This window comes from Marmota monax, unplaced genomic scaffold (assembly GCF_021218885.2).
Source record: "Marmota monax isolate L192 unplaced genomic scaffold, Marmota_monax_Labrador192_F-V1.1 WCK01_AAM20220418_F8-fsc00116, whole genome shotgun sequence".
In the NCBI taxonomy this organism is placed as follows: Eukaryota; Metazoa; Chordata; class Mammalia; order Rodentia; family Sciuridae; genus Marmota; species Marmota monax.
Window position 1 is genome coordinate 586749 of NW_026695220.1, and position 21042 is coordinate 607790.

At 35.1% G+C, this 21042-nt stretch overlaps 1 protein-coding gene across 23 annotated transcripts in view; it reads right to left on the reverse strand.

Annotated features, from left to right (window-relative positions):
- The window catches only part of Dst (dystonin), a 451671-nt gene that overhangs the window by 34540 nt on the left and 396089 nt on the right, over positions 1 to 21042 (reverse strand). For all 23 annotated transcript variants that reach the window (XM_058575217.1, XM_046432573.2, XM_058575215.1 and 20 more), the window contains 14 exons: positions 19778 to 19996; positions 16174 to 16377; positions 14349 to 14580; positions 13266 to 13492; positions 11775 to 11897; positions 11532 to 11633; positions 9905 to 10006; positions 7823 to 7996; positions 7354 to 7509; positions 4748 to 4945; positions 4282 to 4410; positions 2793 to 2963; positions 1918 to 2073; positions 1517 to 1723 (listed from right to left, as the gene is read on the reverse strand). In XM_058575217.1, coding sequence (XP_058431200.1) covers positions 1517 to 1723; positions 1918 to 2073; positions 2793 to 2963; positions 4282 to 4410; positions 4748 to 4945; positions 7354 to 7509; positions 7823 to 7996; positions 9905 to 10006; positions 11532 to 11633; positions 11775 to 11897; positions 13266 to 13492; positions 14349 to 14580; positions 16174 to 16377; positions 19778 to 19996 — 2400 coding nt within the window. The remainder of the gene's footprint in view (positions 1 to 1516; positions 1724 to 1917; positions 2074 to 2792; positions 2964 to 4281; positions 4411 to 4747; positions 4946 to 7353; positions 7510 to 7822; positions 7997 to 9904; positions 10007 to 11531; positions 11634 to 11774; positions 11898 to 13265; positions 13493 to 14348; positions 14581 to 16173; positions 16378 to 19777; positions 19997 to 21042) is intronic.

The window sequence follows — 21042 nt, forward strand, 5'->3', positions numbered from 1 at the left end:
TATCATGTAGAAGAATTAGTAGGTTCTAATTTTAGATACCAAATTGTGAAACTGGTTATAAATTATTTCTTATAATAAACTAAAATGAACATATACATAACAAAACTAAAGTAATCAACATAAAAGACTTGTCTACCAAAGAACATTAATAAAAAATTACAAAAAGACATTTAACAACATGAGCACAATCCAGGCACAGAACCACGAAGCTTCAGGGCCCACAAGAGATTATCTCATTACAAATCTGCTCTCTCTGCACATCCCTCCCAAAACTCGAATCAATTTAAACATAGAAAAAGAAAAAAGCCAGGCAGAAAGGCACATAAAATGCCAAAGTCAGAGAATTATGATCTACATTAGAGCCAAAAACTGAGCTAGAATAAAAAATAAAGAAATTAAAGAAACAGATAGTTAAGGTGTTAGGTAGTTTGAGACTAAATAACATAGGTTGCAACAGCTGGATGCTAAGTTCACTAATATAAACCATAGGTTCTAAAGAGGGTTCTGCTTTCAAAGCTATTTTTAAGCCATATAAATAGAGGGAATGCTATCCATTTCCAGTGAAACAGTGGAAAAAGTTTATGAAGTAAGTTAAATGAAATGAAACCAGGAAATTGATTAAGTGAAGAATGAAGAAAGAGGATAAGTAACTGGCTATTGGTACCAAAAAACCTTTGTAAATGAGAAGTTCCAAAATCAAGAAATACCTGTACTACAGGTGGCAATATGCCACATACTGCAGAGAAAAAAAATGTTAGGCTCAGAATTAATATTTTTTTAAAAATTTTTTAGTTGTTTATGGACCTTTATTTATTTATTAATTTATATGTGGTGCTGAGACTCGAACCCAGTGCCTCACTCTGGTAGGCAAGTGTTCTACCACTGAGCCACAACCTCAGCCCAAATTAATATAGTTTTGAAGAAACATTAGAAACTAACTCTGTTCCAAAGGCTTCTTTTTAACACTGGACAAGTCATATCTCCCACTCAAAAAGGAACATAGAGCATGTAATTCTCTAATGCAATCTGCCATTTCTAAAACTTTAAAAAATTTATTCTGATAGCTATAAACAATGAAATACTTGACTCCCATGACACTTGTTATATCATGTAACTGAGCCTGCCTTAGGAAGACTGCCTTAGGAAGTACTTGGAAATCAGTAATAAAATAAAGTATGATCCCTTGCTCTAAATATGAGAGTGGAGGCTGAAAAACAAAGGAAAAATCAACAAACACAATAACAAGATTTGGAGCTTCTTTTTGAGCTTTAATGATAATGGTCAAGGTATAATCAGTCTTTCAAGATCAGTTCCCCAGGGCCTGAAATTGCTGCCAGGTCAAAAAATGATGTCAACATGCAAAAATAGGCCATGGTCTTTTCAGGAAATAAACAACGTGGCTCCTGATCGCTACACCTTACACTGCCCGCAAGCAAAAGTACTTTAATAACATACATTTCAGTAGTTAGAACTGATCCAGTGCCAAGTTCAGAGAATTTCTATAAAGGTTTATTACCTGCTTGGCCCTCTTCCTTGCTTCATCCAAAGATCTTCCTCTTTCTACTAACCGTTGAACCACTTTTTCCCATCGACTTTGAACACTGATGAGTAGATTCTTAATTAGGACAACATCTTGTTTCTGACTAAAATACTTCAGGTGGGTTCCAGTTTTGTCCAGTTCTATTATCTGCTCTCGGTGAGAATTTACTTCATTGGCAAAAACCTTTCCCCCGGAAAAAAAGGACAAAATTAGAAACAGGAGAAAAATGGATCGATCTTAAAAATGCTTCTGGTGTCATAAAGCTCAAATTGTTTTAATGGTCAACAGAAGGTTTTCAAGCACCAAATTCATACTTTTCCCATGAAAAGAGCCCAGCGTCTGAAAGGAGAATGCTATCCATTTGAGTCACTACATACCTTGTGCTCATCAATTTGAAACAAGACTGTGTCCAAGATAAGACTTGGCCGAGAAGCTACATTTAGGGTCTGTTCAGCCTGGGTGAGCCAGTTGATGAAGTCTTGGAGGGAATTATGGAACTCCATTGCCAAGTTGAGGGCTTCTTCCAGTTTCGTCTGTGAAGGCAGATTATTTAGTGTTTGATGCCTAAGGGTTTGGGTTATATTATTGGTTTGTTTCAGGTTAATCATTCTTTGCAGATTCCTTTCCCTTCCACACTTTATGAATACAGTATGCATATTAACCAAATAGTCAGCTTACTTTTTTATAATGGGCCTTCACTAAAACACTAGCAAATCAAACCTCTTTATTAAGTTCCATCTAGTAAGAAGTATTTTCCCAAAGGTAGAAAATATTTAATATACACTAAACTGTGCTAATGGACAATTTTCTTATAGCATTACTCCCAGCATTACAGATTTCTTAGATTGTTGTTCTGAAATTTCTGAAAAGTGATAAAAAATTCATAATTTAACATAAATTGTAATTACTTTTGGATCAAATTTTTATGTAAATGCTCATAAAATCCAAGTAGAATCTCTTGCTCTTTCTTTGTTTCGTGGGTGTGATTAGAATTTGAGAGTTTGATAATATTTAAAAATATCCCTGAATGACACTTGAGCTATGATCTGTATTGTATAGATACCTCTTTATTCTCTTGTGTCAGCATACTAGGTTCAACTGATGCCATGGAACCCCAAATGCATACAGAATCCTTTTTAAACATGAATTACTAAAAATTCTACTCTTGATAGTTCTAACTCAGAAATAAAGCAAAATCCATGCAACAAACCAACTAAAACATTGGTTCTATTATTTTAATCAAATCACATACTTTCCTTTCATTGAGTTTGGTTTCCACTGATTCCCATTTTTCTTTCAAGTTATTTATGTCTTGGTCAATATTTGTCTCTGCAGATTCGGGGCATCTTGCAAGCATCTGCTGGCCTTTCTGCATCAGACTCTTATATGTTTCCTCTTTAACATCAAAGGCAGCACAGACTTCCTAAATTGAGATACCTTGAAGTTATATGACTTTAAAGAAAATAAAATCTAAGAATTCTATCTTTCCAGGTCATCAATCCCAAACCCCTCAACAAATATTCATTCCTCTGGCATAAAGAACAATCATGACATGCAGTTAAACTTTTTACTATATTGAAATAATACCAAAACCTACAGCCATTTCCAGTCTACTGAGAAATCTCAGAAATGGTGCTATCATTATCAATGCATTCTGCATGCCAAAGTTTGAAGCAATAGTTTTCATGTTGTCAAGAAATATTTCACAGGCTGGGATTGTATCTCAGTGCAGAGTGCTCACCTAGCATGTGTGAGGCACTGGGTTAGATCCTCAGCACTGCATAAAAACACATAAATAAAACAAAGGTATTGTGTCCAAATACAACTAAAAAAATATTAAAAAGAAAAAGAAAGGTTTTACTAGCCAGGCACAGTGGTGTGCACCTTTAGTCCCAGCTACTTGGGAGTCTGAGCCAAGAGGATGGCAAGTTGGGAACCAGTCTCAGAAACTTAGTGAGACCCTGTCTCAAAATAAAAAATAAAAAGGGCTGGGGTATAGCTCAGAGGTAGTGCACCCCTGGGTTCCATCCCCAGTACAAAAGGGGAGAGGGGAGACACACAAGTATCTTCTTTTAACAGAACAAGAACATATTTTCCAGCCTTCCATGGTACTAGGTGAGAATATCATGCTTATTAAATGAACTTTAGATAGGGCAAAGGGTGAAGGGAAGGAACGGGAAGGGAGTGGGGTAGGAAAGACGGTGGAATACAATGGTCATCAATACCCTAAGTACATGTATGAAGACATGAAGAATGTGACTCTACTTTGTGTACAAACAGAGATATGAAAAATTGTGTATATGTGTAATATAAATTGTAGTGCATTCTGTTGATATATATAGCAAATTAAAATAGAAAAAAACAATAATCTTTAAGTATATTCTGATTTATTTTGGAGATTTTTCTTTATACTTCAAGGCCCAACAGTTTAAAACCTGCACAGGATTATAACATTATCCATTTGAGCTTATCAATTTTGGGGGAAATGTTGGCTTCTAAAAAATAACTTGACTTCTGAAACCTCAAGTGCTGACACATTAATCTTTGAAATAAAGAATAGGTTCTGACTTAAAATTTTTAATCGATAACTTGCATTATTTCTTATACATGATAATCTCTGCTATAAAATCACGTATCTTTTAAAGCCTCTTCTTCTTATTATATATAACATAACACCAGGGCCCACAAAAAATGGTCAATCTGTTAATCTGAGACTAGAGCTGTAGGAAATCTGTACGCACCATATGGGCATTAAGTTGCTCCCTGGCCGTTTCTGGTAAACCTCCCAGAGGTTTGGATGCCAGCAGATGACGCTCTGTGTCAGTAAGCCACTGCTGTAAATCCTCGATTTCGCCATGGAACCCTTTGGCCTGCAGTGATAGGTAAGTTTTAAGTTTGAGCCACAAACACTTTCACTTTCAAAGCAGAAAACAGATTCAAACAGTCGCAGCCTGCCAAGCCCCTCTCTGCATTCCCAACAGCCAGGTACCATTAGATCTGCCTGGCCTCTCAGCTCAGCAGATAAAAGTATTATGCTAAGAACTGAAGTGCCTTCTTCTTTACTTTGTTCTTTATCCACACTCATTTCTACTACTCTCCTTAAAGTATAAAAATTAAACAGCAGTCTGCGAACTAATGAAAGAAATCCATGCTATTTTGGTCTTGAACACTACAGACTAAATCTCAGGATTTAGTCTCTTTATTCACCTGACGTAAGGCACCATCCAGCTGCTGCTTCCTTTTTTCTGTTTTTTCCAGAACATTTTGCCAGCGTTGATTTAAAACTTCGAGCTTGTGCTGAAGATTGCTTGCTTCTTCTCCTGCACTTGATTCAATTAGATCATTTCCTGCTTTATTAACCGCTTCCACTGTGGACTGATGGGCTAATACGTCATTTTGAAGCACCTGAAAATATTAAGATAACATCATGTTTGCCAGTTGGTAACACAGTGATACCACTTTTAACATAATTGTATTTTCTGTTTATGAGACATTCTGAAACAAAAACCTTAAAGCAGAGATCTAACGTGAGGTTTTAAAGTGATGGAATTCATTTCACTTTATAGCTTTCCTAGATATAGTTTTAGTCTACCAACACCCCTTGAAATAATTGTGTAAGGACACCTTGCCAGTTCTTCCCATTACAATGATCTTGCAACTGATGCACTACATATCTGGAGATTATCATTAAAGGTTCTAAATTTTTTCAATTTATTGAATCAAAATTAATTTTTATGTCTTAATTACTTAATTTAGAAATATTTTTATATATTCATTTTCAAACATAAAATTATCACTTCTAAAATATAGATATTTTATAATTAGCTTTCTAAAAGGAAAGAAAGTAACCAAAGAATATTCCTTTATTTTCTCTTATTGGAGGGGCACTAGAATTAACTGCTAATTTCAAAGGAATGTAATATTGTTAGGGTCCATTACAATCCTCCCCTACGCTTACTGGCTCATAGTTGGGAATGGTAAAGAAAAAGAACTTCAGCTCTCAGCCCATGTCAGATATCACATGTTTGTAGGGGAATCAAGATAGGGATTTCAGAGAAGGGCAGTAGCCATCTGAGAGCACTGTTTTCTGACAGTATTCACTCATTTTCTAAGGCATCTGGTGAAGGAGTGTTTTCCAAAGGCTATAAAACCAAGTGAATAAGGAGTTATCTTTATAGAAAGCAGGTAGTTTGATATGTTAATAGTAGGAATTCTTTCTCAAGGTGGAAGTGTTAAATGTTCTTGTCCAAATTTAAAAGAAAATACTATAAAATGCAATCTTCTAAATGGTCCCGGTCTACAGGAGACTGCAGGAGAGGAAGGGGTGGAAATATTACCTTCCTTCCTCCAGCAACTCTTTTAGAATTCTAAATCTTCTAACTTTTGATCTTTGAGCAATGGAAAGAAAAAAGGAACCATTTTTAACTGCTCAAAAGATAGATAAACAAAACTAGAAGGTCCTTCCAGACCCCTCACCAAAACTGGATCTGTGCCTCATCTTTCCATTTCTACTATATATTTTATGTAGTTCATATCACTGATGTAGGTTACTTTTTAAAACAACCACCAGGTTAATGGAAACACAAATGCATCTATAAACTCACACTATGAAAATAAACATTTGGTTTCTATGAAGTTAGTCTGATCAGTCATTTTTTGCTTTAAGCAAAGGTATAATACAGACATTAAATAATGAAACAAGCTTCTATGTAATCACTAATTATGCAAAATAATCCTAATTTCTTAATCAGATATAGCTGGTCAATGACTATCCATTTAGACAGGATCAGGCAAAAGAGGAGAAAGAATCTAAACTAGGGAGTTGTTAGCATGGGGAAAAATATGAAAGAAGGAGAACTAAAGTAAGAATAGTCAAAAACTGTATCTCATTATCTTAAATGCTATTTTTTTGCATTTTACATTTACTATTAAAATGTTAATAAAAGTAAATTATTAAATGTTACCTCTCTGATAATCAGGAAAACTTTACTTAAAGTTCAGCTTCAGGACTTGGAAGACACTATTAGTAAGGTAAATGCTTAAGTCTAGGAAAGACTGTGGAATGTTAGGGTAAACTCTACTGTACATTTATAAAAGTCTAGTGATTCAAGAAATAGGGAATGATTTGCTGCTAAGAATTATCAACCAGTGTCACAAAGATGACAATGACATAAAATGATTTTGCATGAGTCTCTTAAGATTAACAACTTGCAACTCATAAGCTTCAAATCAAAAAACATAAAAAACTCCTTTCAACATAAATGTTTTTAAAAACTGATTTAGAAAGGAATATGACACAAAAAGCCAGTCAAAGATAAGAGTGACTGAGATAGAATGAAAAAACCACAACATAATGAGAGATGTACAGACAGAAATCAGTTAGATACCCAAGCAGGCTAAGAGACATTGAGTAGAGACAGGAACCAGAGGAAAAACAAAATCTGTGTCAAAACAACAACATTTTGAATCCCTGACTTTTTCAGGCTATGCCCAACAACTTTTAAAAATAGCTGAAGTTAACACAATAACAGGTATAATTAAGAATTTTAATCATTCATGTTTGCCATGAAGCTCCAATAAAATTTAGCCACAAATTTCCCATATCTGCTGTATTTGATAACGACTATACTGAACAATGAGAAAAACATTGTCATAAGAGCCTATTAAGTAGTTTAATCCTTAGTTACCAATATCAAATATGAACTTGTATTAAAATCATAACCTTGAAAAATGCATAAAGAAACATACCAAAAACTTTGATGACACTAAAAATGCATAGAAAAGAAACATAATACGTAACAATAGCTACATACGTGATGCTTGGCAAGTTCAATTTCAATGGCTTTAGGGTCTCCTCCAACAGGTTTCTGTTCACTTAGTAAGCCCTCAGTGTGCGTCAGCCATGCCAAGAGCTCATCCAGAGCATGCTGGAACTGACCCAGTGCTAACAGAGCACCCTCCAGCTTGTGCTATGAGAAAGCAGAGAGAAAGAAGATCCATCTATGAATGACCCATATTTATTAAAAAAAAGGGCAAAAATCAATTGTTTTCTTCTGCTGATAAGCACATCCCACTGAAAGCCCAATCAACATACACTTCCACATTTTTAGTTCGATCTTCTTTCTTTAAAAAAATGGCATAAGCAAAAAGAGCTCTAATAAGAGAATCTGGGACTTCAAAAGTTTATTTCCATAATTATCTGATTTTATTTTTAGTAATTATTTTACATTAATGCCTAAAATCAACAATGCTTAACTTCACAACAAAAGTCTTGATGTTTACCTGTCTGTTGATAATTCTCTCATCCAGGCTATCCCATATCAATTTCAGTTCCATTAATGGGTCTTGAACTGTGTGTTTGTCACTTTCTTCTGTTACTTTTTTCAGCAAAAGTTCTGCTTGATGGTTCAGTCTTTCCATTTCTATCTGTTGTTGATAGGCCTCTGACTTAAATTGCTAAGACAGAAAGATACAAGGGATTTTTTTTTTTTTTTACACATTGGTAACTTTAAACAAACAAAAATCTGTGGTTAAATCTTTATTCTAATTCATATTTCCTATTGTAGGAAAGTGAGAAGGAATAAAAATTAAACATGGGATTAACTGATGGAAGAATACAGATAAAAAATTAAGGAAAATGTTTCCTCTTTATTCATTGTTTCTAGTGAAAAGATACTTCTATTTAAATTTTGATATTTCATTTTTGTTCTCTACAACAAAATGAATAAATTTAGAAGTCCAAGCATATTCCAATATTTAATTGTACACTAAAAATGAGTTTGAAATGATAGGAAAGACGAATATAAAATATATATCAACATATATGAAAACCAGAAAACAATGTACCTAAGATACTCAGTATTTCTTGCTCTAAAACAGACATGAATCTTGCATCCCCTGATAATTTTTTTATGTGTGTGGTTATGTTACATTCATTAATATTTAGTCATTCCTACACTTCACCCTTGGCTGACACAGAGGAACACTGTTACTATTCCCTGACATGGTGCCTCTTGTATTACAAACATGTAGTTAATAACCTTGGCTTTGCCAATCAACAGGTTAGAAAATGGTTGCTTGTAACAGAAAATTGTCCTGTCATAAAATATCTTCATAAAATTTTTGAATCTGTAATAGTAAATAATGGCTAAGCAATTCCTTAATTTTCTTTCAAACATATGAAAATAATAAGTAAATTACAGTGAGTACTTATTATGATCAAGTTACTCAACTAACTTATTACTATAAGGAAATACTCTCATCCTCCATTCACACTAAGGACACAAAAATAGAGAAGTCAGAAAACTTTCCTGAGGTCATTTGGCTAGCAAGCAGATGAAATCAAACCTAAATCTAGACAACTTGATTTCAGAGTTTTCTCTCCTAACCAGCTTGCTATATGAAAACCATCTGAAATAAATAAACACAAGGATCCAAAATAAATTCTCCTTCATCGCTGTAATTGTACATATGTATGTCATGTGCTTGTTATTTGACAAGGCAAAGTAAAACAAAATAATCTAACAATGGTAATCATAAAATTCTCAAGAAGAAAAATTTGTTTCTACGTGAAACAGTCTGTCAGACTCAGATGAAAATGCCATAATTCTAAAGTCAGATAATTAATTATTTTATATCAAAATCTAAAGGACTTCGCTGATAGTGGTCTCTGTATGAACAATTAGGAAGGCAATAGCTGATTTCACTTCAGTAAATAATCACTCTACAGAAGAATCCAGAGAGGAAACAGTCGAGCCATTTTCACAGCTGGAAATTAAGAACCACAAAAGCAAAAATGACAGAGAGAAGCAGATGGAAACCAGTAAACATTTACAAAACAAACATCTTGGGAAATACAATTATACTATGAATGTGTCCATTAATTACTCAGAACATATGAAAGAAAAAATGTTGCTACATGTGTATTGGTGACACACTCCCCACACTCCACCATGCCCCCAATATGAGGATATTTGAAAGACTATACATCAAATCTCAAGAGTAGTTGCTTCTGGGTACAACATATTTTAGGAAACTTAGAAAAATTGGTTTTTCTCCTTTTAGCTTACTTGTATTCTCCTACAAGAAAATAACTAGTATATTTCTTTTTTTAATGAGCATTTAGCTACTGCTTACTTTGTGTAGGCACTATTTTAAGCCCTTTTTAAAAGCAAAATGTAAATTTATTTCATGTTAGGAATCTGATGACTTGAAAACTTAAAAATGTAGTGTTAGGATATGGTTCAGTGGTAGAGCATTTGCCTAGCATGCATGAGGTCCTGGGTTCAATCCCCAGCATCAGGAGAACAAAACAAAGAAAAATGCAAGAAAGTCTTTGGTAAATGATGTGGCTGCCACACATACCTTTAGTTCTTCAATTTGCTGCTTGACAGTTTCAAGGTCTGTTCCAATTGGAGACATTGAAGCTAATTTACCACCTGCAATATCGACCCAGTCAAATACTGCCTGAAAGACACATTAGTGTATATGTTAATATACTAGTATATTTGAAGGTGCTACAATATCTTATGTATTTTAGAAAAGTCTTAACTCACCATTTTTTTTTTAGGCACTAAATATATAAAAAGTGACACTGTGCTTTAATGAAGTTCCCAGACAATACAGTGGGGGGAAGATCTTGAAAAATATCTGAAATTGCTGCCATTAATGAATCCTAAGAACTTTAGCAGCAACTTGGGAAAAAAAATATCTTCTACTTCCTAATCATACCTTGGACCCTCAGAAGTACCTGGGGACTTCCATATCTGTAGTGACACTAGCTGCAGGTCTTTAATGGGGGCCTTCCACCTCTACTGACACCAGTTGCAAGTCTTTAGTAAATCCAGCTGCTCCTCAGGACCAATAGGACCTTCGATGGCCCTTGTTTTTCTAGCAGTGGAAGGACTCTTATGACTCCTCTATTGGAGGACAATGCAATTCAAAGATTCACCATCATGGCCTGACCTTACCAACAGAGCTGGAGCCTGATTTAATTAGTACTCGATATTAACTAATAAGTTATCACTTAGTTTAAAAAAAAGATGGGTGGAAAGTTTTAATAAGGTGTTATTTGTAATGATTTTTTTCATATATTTCCAAAGTTCAAAACCCTTTTCAGCTAACATAAAGCCTGGCTGGTGATATTTATTTTTACAAATATAGAAATGAAATGGCATAATGAAAAAGGAAAAGATGTTCTCATCCGAACATTAAAAAGAATATTCACTCAGTGTTATGGAAATACTTAGAGAGAGGTTTTTTCCATATGGTAAGAGGGATCAAAGATTAAACTCCTGCCAGGCTGTTAGGAAATGGAACAAAGTTAAGGAAGGTAGGGAAGAAAAATCCCTGAGTTGGCCTCCACTGAAGAGAATTTTGGGTATTGAAAACACCAACTCATAAATGGTTAATGAACTGATTGACAACCTTGAAGAGATGTGAAAAACAGCTATTAAAAGAAACTATATATATGGAAAAGAAGAAAACACTTTTTACACACCAGATTATGACTTAACAAAATGGAAATCTATTTTAGTACATGGAGAACATTGGCTTCAAATCAAATTTCTTTACTTCTGACTTTAGTTAAACTTGGTGATATTTTTAGATAGTGTTTACTCCTTTCATCTCATTCCACTCAACTTCAGAACAAAATTCAGTCTCGGTTTCATTTCACTGTTTGGTGTTAAATCATGTATGAAAAATTGTGTGAGGGAACACTTACATTCACTTTAAAAAAATGATTTCTTTTTAAAGTAAATTTCACTATGTGTTTAGATACGCATTTCAATCTATACACCTGGAAGGTCAGAAATGCCATCTAAAAGGCCAAACATGAACTGGAGTAGCTGGGACAGTTACAGGAATAGATTTGGCCACAACTGCATGCACACTTGCAGTCTTGGGTTGTGTCAATATGTAATTTTGTAGACATCAACTAGTATGATGCCTCCTTCAGCTAAAACCAGCAGACACACTGTAACCACCTTACCTGCAGTCCATCCTGGTACTGAACCGCAGCCTGCATGGCCTCCTCCAGCTTATCAATTCTGTCTTTCCAAGCTTTATTTAGAGAATCCCACGCCGAATTTAACTATGACATAAACATTATAAGTTTTTTAGCGTCAAGTTCAAAATTTTTAACTAGTTGTTAAAATATATTAGTTAAAAATATTTGAGTTAACTAAACTGTTACAAAGGCATCTGATAAGAGCAGAAACTAAGCCAGTTGTACCTCATCAATACTCTTCTTGACGATGGGTTTATCAGGTTCCCCACATGCAGCAATGAGTTCAGAACCCAGGTTAATGACCATGTCCAGCTCTTCCTGTAGCCCATCTATTTCTTCCCTTATGGCCTAGAATAAGAAAGTGACAGCCTTACATGTTAAGCAAAACCACCCTGAAACTAAAATGATGTATACAAAAGATACTGATGGTAATTATTTCTAGGAAGTGGGATCATGATAATTTTTATTTTCTTCCATTTCCTAAATTTCTGCAATAAATTTTCTCAACATAAAAACAGAAGAAATATTTTAAAGGAAAAATGGCACCATTTAAATAACAATGCCACATTTTTATTATAAGAACACAAATAAATAATAAATACTATAACAAAATAGGAACAAATATTGAAAAACATCAGCAATACTGTAAAGTATAGGGAAATTTTGTTTTTCAAACCAAATATGCCTGACAATAAGCATTTAAAATAGACTTAGGTAAAATATAAGCTCAAAGACTTTATACAAATTAACATATGTTAGTAGATTTAGGGCAATCAAGCTTTGGATTTAATGTCTTTATTCTAAGTACGACTTATAAACTACAAAAACATTAATTAATTTAACAAATATTTAGAAAGCATAATACAAGCCCTAAGGCACTGGGGATATAAAGAAAAATAGATCTAGTTATTCCCCTCAAGGAGCTCACAGTCCATCAGAAAAGACAGGTATAAGCAACAATAAATCAGACTGTGTGTAGAGTCTGAAAGTTTTATGGCAACAAAGACGGTAACTTATTCTTAGCAGATAATTCTGCTAACTATACAAAAACAGAGTTACATGGGGGGGTGTGGTAATAATTGAGCTTAAACTTGAAGCTTGAATACGATTTGTCACCAAAGTGGCCAAAAGAACATTCTAAGGTAAGGAAATAAAGTGTGCAAAGGCACAGATGGATGCTAGGTAAAGCACAGGAGTTTGGGGGGATGACCCTTTCTAACTACTGCAATTGAGGGAATCTGGTAAAGAAGCGTAGAATAGAAGTTTTTGGAAATAGGTCTGGGCCAGGCTGGGGCATAAAAAGCTGCATACCCTGTTCTAGGAAATTTGGGTTTTATCCAGCATGCAGTGGGTACCTCTGAGGGTTTTCAAGCAGCAACGTAATAAAAGCAGATACAGAGAGATGATTGGCAGCAAGGTTAGAGGCTTAGCAATTAAAGAGACTGTACTATGTGTTACTTTGGAAGCCAAAAGGGGGAGATAATGAGGCCCTGAAAAGGCAGAAGCAGTGGAGATGGAGAGAAATTATTTTAAATATTCAGTCTCCAAGCAAAATTTGTGGGTGTATTCTATCTCCTACCAACATTATGCATTCCATGTTCAGAAATAAATATAAAATTTTAACAGAATAATATTTCTAACATATACCACAGGAATCCAGGTTTCATTATGCCACTCCTATCTTTTTTTAAACTTTAAATGAGATTTTCTGCTTACCTCTGCTGCTTCTTGCTGTTGTTTTACTACTGAAGGATCAATTCCAGGATCCTCCAGGTCCCGGATGAAATCTTGAGTATCTTTAGTGGTAACTACCAGTGACATGTGATCACACCAGAACTTTTCTGCTAATTCCATTACATCCAGGAGTTTAGCTTCCCTTTCTTCCACCAATGTGTGTATGTTCTCCCAAATGAAAACCATTTGGTCAAGTTTATCCTGAACAGCTATGAAACCAAACAGTATTAGCACAGATGTTGGTTAGCCCCATTGAAGCAAAATGTTTTAGCTCACACAGAAAGCAGCGATTCAGTTAGCTAGGTATTTAACACTAGACTAGGTCTTGGCTGATTGTAGTCTGATCAGTATCACTGGGCCCAAAGATCCTATTCCAGCTAGTGCAAGATCTATGGGTCTCTTGCTCTGCTGAACCAAGGCTCTTCCTGAAAAAAGTGGATGCTCAAAGCTATGTAAACTCAGAGTATACCCAAGTTTAATAAGTTTTAAGTTTGCTGAGCCTGGTCAAACTTCCTCAAAAATTAAGTAACCATGTAAACATTTGTAACTCTCTCCAACTCAAGAATAAAGTTATCTGTTTTAGTCCTAGGAATATAAAAATGTAGGATGTATATTTCTGGCTTGCTTCTAGATATCCCTATCATGAATTTCCACTGTGCACAAGCCCAGCTCATGGCTCTAAGTTGGATGGGCTATGCTCTTGCCATTTCTGTGGTTATGGGACAGAGCAGGCATACTAGGTAAGTTAATATAATCAGGAATGAGAAAAAAATTATTTAAAAACCTTGGGTTTGGCCTTATTAGCACTATGCTTTAACCTACTTGTTTAAAAAGGCCCAGGGATCACATGGTCTTTGTATAACGGCACAGTTTGTATTCAATCAATTTCACAAACGCAGGAAGACATTAACAAGGGACTTGTATACCCAGCCCTTCCACCCTAAACACATATCTATAATGCCTTTTCAGAGACCTGGCATTCTGTTATGCATTTGGACTATCAGAGAACAACATAAAAACTGAGAGTTGATACAAAAGCATAGCTGAATTTTTCAAAATGATTACCTTTGGCAGATATGTCTTTATCAGTGCCGCCAGATCTAGCAATCATTTCCTCTCCCCTCTGTTTAAGAGTTTCATACAGTGGTTGCAGCTTTTCCATATCTACTGATACGTTCTTATTCTCACTGATCTGCTCCTTGATCTTCTCCACCTCAGCAGAGATGGAAGGTGGCTGCCTCAGGCGCTCCACAATGCGCTCCAGGCTCTCAAGGATCTGGTCGATCTTGTCATGGAACTAGTAGTACAACAGTGGGATCATTTGGGAGGAAACAGATCTGGGATACTAAGTGTGAAATTTAAGTGGAAAAAAAAATCCACTTAATTTCTTTAATTAAGAACTAAATGTGAATCTCATCTGTTAATATATCCATTCAAAGAGTTAGATACAGCTGGTAATAATATTAAGTCATGCCTAAAATCATGACTTGTATATACACTTCTGTGTTACATACCCTATGTAAGTAGAATGGACTTAGTTTCTTTTAAATAATTGAGGGTATTCATTAAGAAATGATAATATATTAACATATAACTGGACCACTGTAAAGCAGCATCTATTTTAACCTTTTACTTCATCCTGTTATCACAATTCAAATTAATTTTAAAATTTATATTCAATAAACTAGATATTTTCTATCAAAACTGATTGTTTTCTTCTTTTCTAATGACTATTTTGGTATTCTAAAAACCTATATTATTAAGTGTGAAATTCACGGACAATTTTGATTTAAAAGATTCCTTAAGTTACATATTTCCTAAACTGAAAAATGTCAAAAAACTAAACAAACATTCCATAATGCTGTATCAGAAATTCGGTTTTAGGGCTGGGGGTGTATAGCATATGCTTAAAATGCACAAGGCCCTGGGTTCCACTCCTAGCACCAAAAAAAAAAAAAAAAGTAAAAAAGTTTGTATTTAATTCATGGTCAAACACAATCTCAGATTTGAGATAGTTTAAAATTTTAAATTTTTTTTTTCTTCTTTTCTGGTACCAGGGATTGAACCCAGGAGCGCTTAACCACTGAGCAATATTCTCAGCCCTTTTGGAAAAATATTTTATATGGAGACAGGGTCTTGCTGAGTTGCTTAGCACCTCACTAAGTTGCTGAGGTTAGCTTTGAACTAGTGAACCTTCTGCCTCAGCCTCCAGAGCCACTGGGATTACAGGCATGAGCCACTGCACCCAGCTAAATTTGTTGTTTTTATATTAAGCGAATTTATAAAAACTTGTCCATTCACAAGCTCTACTTTATTCTTAAAGTTTAGGGAACCACCATTTGGGATTATAGAAAACAGACCACTCTAATGCTCTGTATGTAATGATAGAAACCAATCCTTGAAAGTGGAAAACCTTTGAGCAATTCTAGAATTTGACTTCTTGAAAAAAGATTTTTACAAAAGGAAAAAAAAATATTTATTTCCAACTTCGTATTTGCTTCCTTTTTATTTGGCTTATCATTCAGCCTTCCCTCTTAGTGCCTTGAGAATGTTTTATTAATAATGACAGTAATACTTTACCTCTTCCAATGGCAAATGCTACCTTCCACTTGAGATGGACATGGAATTAAATATCTGGCAATGAGAGTGACTATGTTTCTTAGTCACTGAAAATTATTTTTTATTGTGTCTTAAAGCAGGCACAGAAATATAAGGGCTGGGCATAAGCAAACACCACCTTTGAGAGACAAACACCCTGTGTCAATACCCTGAGTTAGTGGAGTGAAATAATTCTGGTTGAAATTTAATCAGGATATCTAAGAGGATGGCTTTCCCTGCTTTGCTGTTTGGGAGGGGAGGACCCAGTTCTATTTCTAGTGTACACGATTACCTGAGTTGATTGAGAAATGGCTTCATCCAGTGCCACAGCTCGCTTTTTGACATCTTCTTTAATTTGACTGTAGAGGGTGTCGGCTGCCACATACTTCTCTTGGATAGAGAAGCCTTCCCCTGGGCTCAATTCCAGTAACTGTGGCCCAGTCTTGTTCATCTTATCTATATGAGGCTTGTGTTCAGCTATCAACTCTCGCAGTTGCTATAACAAACCAAACAGCTTCTCAGTATCTCAGAGTCACACCTCCATATTACAGCTGTCCACACCCCCAATGCATCCAGCTGGCAAGAAACACCAAACAAATGCTCTCCCCACAGCAAGGCATTTAGTACATGATGGCTCATACAACTCTTTGCCAGGAAGAGATGGCCCTGACACAAATATTAAACAACAGTCTAGTCATGCCAAAGCCCCTTCAAGGGTACACACACACAATTGCTGGTTGAGTGAAATAATGTATTATGTATTCCATGCCAATAGCAGTACACTTTGACAAGAGTATAAGCCAAGGGTCATTTTATGTGAAAGGATACTAATCTCCTATGTCCCTGCAGAGACCAAACAATAACTCTTGATGTACCTCTGTATACACTTGTGATATATACAAAAATAGGGAGAAAGGAAAAAAGAAAATGGAAAGAAGCTCAGTAGAAGGCAGACAGTGTTGAGAGTAAAAACTCAAGATAAAAGCACATGAGGGTGATGTAAGCCCACAAGGCATTGCATTTATGTGAACCAATATAAAATGGATGCACATTATACTGAATACGTATATTAGAATCTACATATATATGACATAAACATTATACATACATATGAATGAGTTTATTTCTATTCACTATTTTCAAATGTTAAAGTTGTAAGGGTAATCAACCTTTCAAATACATAGCTATATATTGTGTGAAAGGTGCATTTAAAGAAAAATGTGTCCTAGGTATATGTTGCATAATTTCATAACCTAAACAAGAGATACAATGATATTTATATTAATGAATGGAAGTGGGATCCAGGTGAAGCCCCATTCCTGCTGATGGAAATGATGAATTGGAGGCTTGAGTAAAGCTGCAATATTTATATTTCATGGATCTTGGGTTCTTAGTGGAATAGCTGTTTTCATGAGTCAAGCCCCAAACCACTCCCAGGGGAGTTTTGCCTAGTTTCTCTGAGGCCAGCCTCCATGCATTACTAAGGAGCATTCCATATGTCCATGTGATAGACTGGGTTCCCTCATCAGCAGTTCCTTGTCCTCAACAGAAAGTACATCTCCAAACAGTTTGCTATCCAATCCCTAATAAGACCTTCTCTGAGAAAAATCATATTCAGGAAAGACTGTCTAGAGATAAGCTAGCCATTCTTTTCTGTACATTTAAATTTCTATTATTCGTGAAGTAGAATCACCAGGATGGACAGAACTGGGTTTTTTATTCAAAGTGTCTGCTGAAACTAGTATTATGGATTATTATGAGAACTTGTTGAGGAAATTAGTACATTACATCATCAACTATCCTCCGTGTAACATACTATTTTTAAAGTTTTTAAAGTTTAGGAAAGAGCTAAACAGGAATTCAATTTTAAAAGGAAGAGGATGTCTAATTGAATATACTGCAAGTAAGGACATGGGAGGTGTAGGCCTACAATCCAGCTCCTGAGTGTTCTAGGATGAGCTTTCCTTATTTTCATTTCATATAATCAAATCATCTCTTCCTGCTGCTTGACAGAATGGAGGTGGTGATGGCAATACCAGCTATGATAAAATCAAATGGGAAAGGAGAGCTGGAGACGTCACACATTCTGGTTTCAGTATTCCACAGTGCATGCTTGGAAAACAAGTGCACACTCAGAGTGAAATGCAAGACCTTTGCTGAGGTTTCTCAGGCTGCCTAGAGATCTTATCTGTGCAGTACTACTAAGAGGTGACAGCCTGGGGAGCATGAGAAGAGCCTTTTGCAGACCATTCCATGACACACAAAAGAACACCCAATGGATGCCCACACTTGGGCATGTGTGGGCATGAGGATAGGGTCTCATATGGCAAAATGATCTGGGACTCCAGTCCTGCTGGAGATACTTCATTGTGATTTTAAGATATGGAACCAGCTTTTATTACAGACAAGAATGAACTAGATCTTCCCCCAAAACAGAAGGAGAGATGGTGAAGCTGAAGAAATGCCATTCTAGAACACTACAAATATTCTGAGAGCTTTTAATCTGAACAATCTGAAGACTTGGCTGCAAACCTTCATACTTTTCCTTATATATACAATCATAATTTTTTTTAAATTTAAAGATTATGCAAAAAAGAGAAATCAACTCAATTTTGAAATTGTCAGCTCCATAATAGACCCTTTCTTACCATCTGATATTATGTGAAAAGCAGTTATTAAAGTCACATCAGAGTAAAATAAATCCACGAAATATTTTATATTAAAAATCATTCTGTGAATAGTCATCAGGATTTCCACCACAAAAATCCTTCTACTAAAATTAAATCTGATTCTTATAGTTTCTAAGTTTTTCTATTGCTGAATGATTTAAACAGAACTCCATGAAATTTTCATTTTCCCTTAAACAAAGTGTTCTCTAAAACTCTTTTCTAAATAAATACTTGTTAGAGATAGTCTTCCATGCTAGTATATTAAAATAGTAAACAAACAAGTTAATAAGTTATTCACATATTACAAACAATGATGTAATATACCCTGAAATATACCCTAAGTTCTCTCTCTCTTCCTTTCCTTCCCCCACCCCCACACTGATTAAGTCTCAGAGTACATTTTGTACAGATCTGGGAAAACAACTAGGTTCACAAGTCCATAAATAGCAAGGACTCCAAATTTTATTCTGAGTCTTGAACCTTCTCTCATACAAATCTTTGCAAAAGTTTAAGTGACATTAATAATTAAGTGATTGCTAAAACGAGGGCTTCATAATGCCATTTCACTTATGTTTAAAATACATATAATTGTAGTTGTAAATATATTCCCTAGTATATTCATCTACACTTAGGGGAATAAGAACTTCAAAGAATTCCATGTACACGGGGGTGGGGGGGTGGGGGGTGATATGTCTTTATACCTCAGCATATTTCCTTTTCACAGTTTTTGATATTGCTATGTGGATATATTTCATGATACTGTACATTTTCTCCAAGCTGTATGAAGCCTCTTCCATATATTTCTACTTTTCCTTTATAGTCTAGATGGCTCTGACCACTACATAAAAAATATAAAACTTAGTCAACATGTACAAATGGAAAGGAATTTAGCATGTGTAAACTTGAAAAAGCACTTCCAAAACTTATTTCTCTAGCATTTTGAAAAGGGAGTTTTTTCCCTACCCAGATGGTTTATACTGTGTACTCTTCTATAAAAGTCATGATGCAATTAATGGCATATACAGCATGCCCTACCCACATGGGGCCTTCCATATAATTCTGGGCCACAGGTTAAGCCTTTATGAGGTAAGAAAACTGCGTAGACCAGAAGACAATATTATTAAGACACTGTAGTCATGTATGATGTCTAATGGCATTTTCAAAAACCATCAAAACCATGATGCTTTTTTAGTGGGAATATCACATTTTCTTTTACCCTCAGCTTACCCGATGTTCTTCCTGCTGTTGCCTTAGAGTGTCATACTCAAGGGCTGGGGCGGGAAGCTGAGAGATGATTTTTTGTGTTTCTGTCAGCCATGGCCAAAGTTCTTCATATGTCTCCCAGAACTGGTTAACAAGGGACTGTGCCCGTTCTAGCTGCAGATACCTCTCAGAGTTTATCTGGCAGAGGGAATCGTAATTCTTCAATAACTTGTCCAGTTTTTTCTAGAAAATCAGATGATGAAATATGTTTAATTGTCAGGCAGACTAGTACCTGTATTCCAGACTACTTTGTCTAGCACTGTACACCTGGCATAGAGAAGGTACACAACAAATGTATATGAAATGAATAAATCAATAAAAGCTATTCTAAGTAATTGTTTCTGTGTACAAAAGTTCATTCTAAATTCAAGAAGGACTGCCAGTTTTTATGAATAAGATACTAGCTCTTCAAACAAGAAGTAGAATTCTCCACTCATTCCTATAATGCCCTTGAGGCTAGAAAACAGGTTTCATATGATTGTACCAACATAGACAGTATTTTCTTGAAAAACAAAAGACTTTCCTTTGCAAATGAAACTGTAAAAATTGCTAATCAACAAATTAATAACATATATTAGAATCAAAGTAGAATATTGTGCTACACACGGATTTTGTGTAGCAGTCACAGTGATCTTGACTTGTGTATAAATTCACAGTAAAAACTCATAGCAGTTTAAGATCTGGTATATCGATGGCACCTGCTTCACTCTTCCTGCTAAGGATTGCTTTAGCTATTCTGGGTCTCTTATTTTTCCAGATGAATTTCATAATTGCTTTTTCTATTTCTATGAGGAATGTCATTGGGATTTGGATCAGAATTGCATTAAATCTGTATAGTGCTTTTGGTAGTATGGTCATTTTGATAATATTCATTCTGCCTATATAAGAGCAAGGTAGATCTTTCCATCTTCTAAGGTCTTCTTTGATTTCTTTCTTTAGGGTTCTGTAGTTTTCATTGTACAGCTCTTTCACCTCTTTCATTAAATTGATTCCCAAGTATTTTATTTTATTTTATTTTTTTGAGACTATTGTAAATGGGGTAGTTTTCTTCATTTCCCTTTCTGAGGATTTGTTACTGATATACACAGATGTCTTTGATTTATGGGTGTTGATATTATATCTTGCTACTTTGCTGAATTCATTTACTAATTCTATAAGTTTTCTGGTGAACTTTTAAGGTCTTCTAGATATAGAATCATATCATCAGCAAATAGTGTTAATTTAAGTTC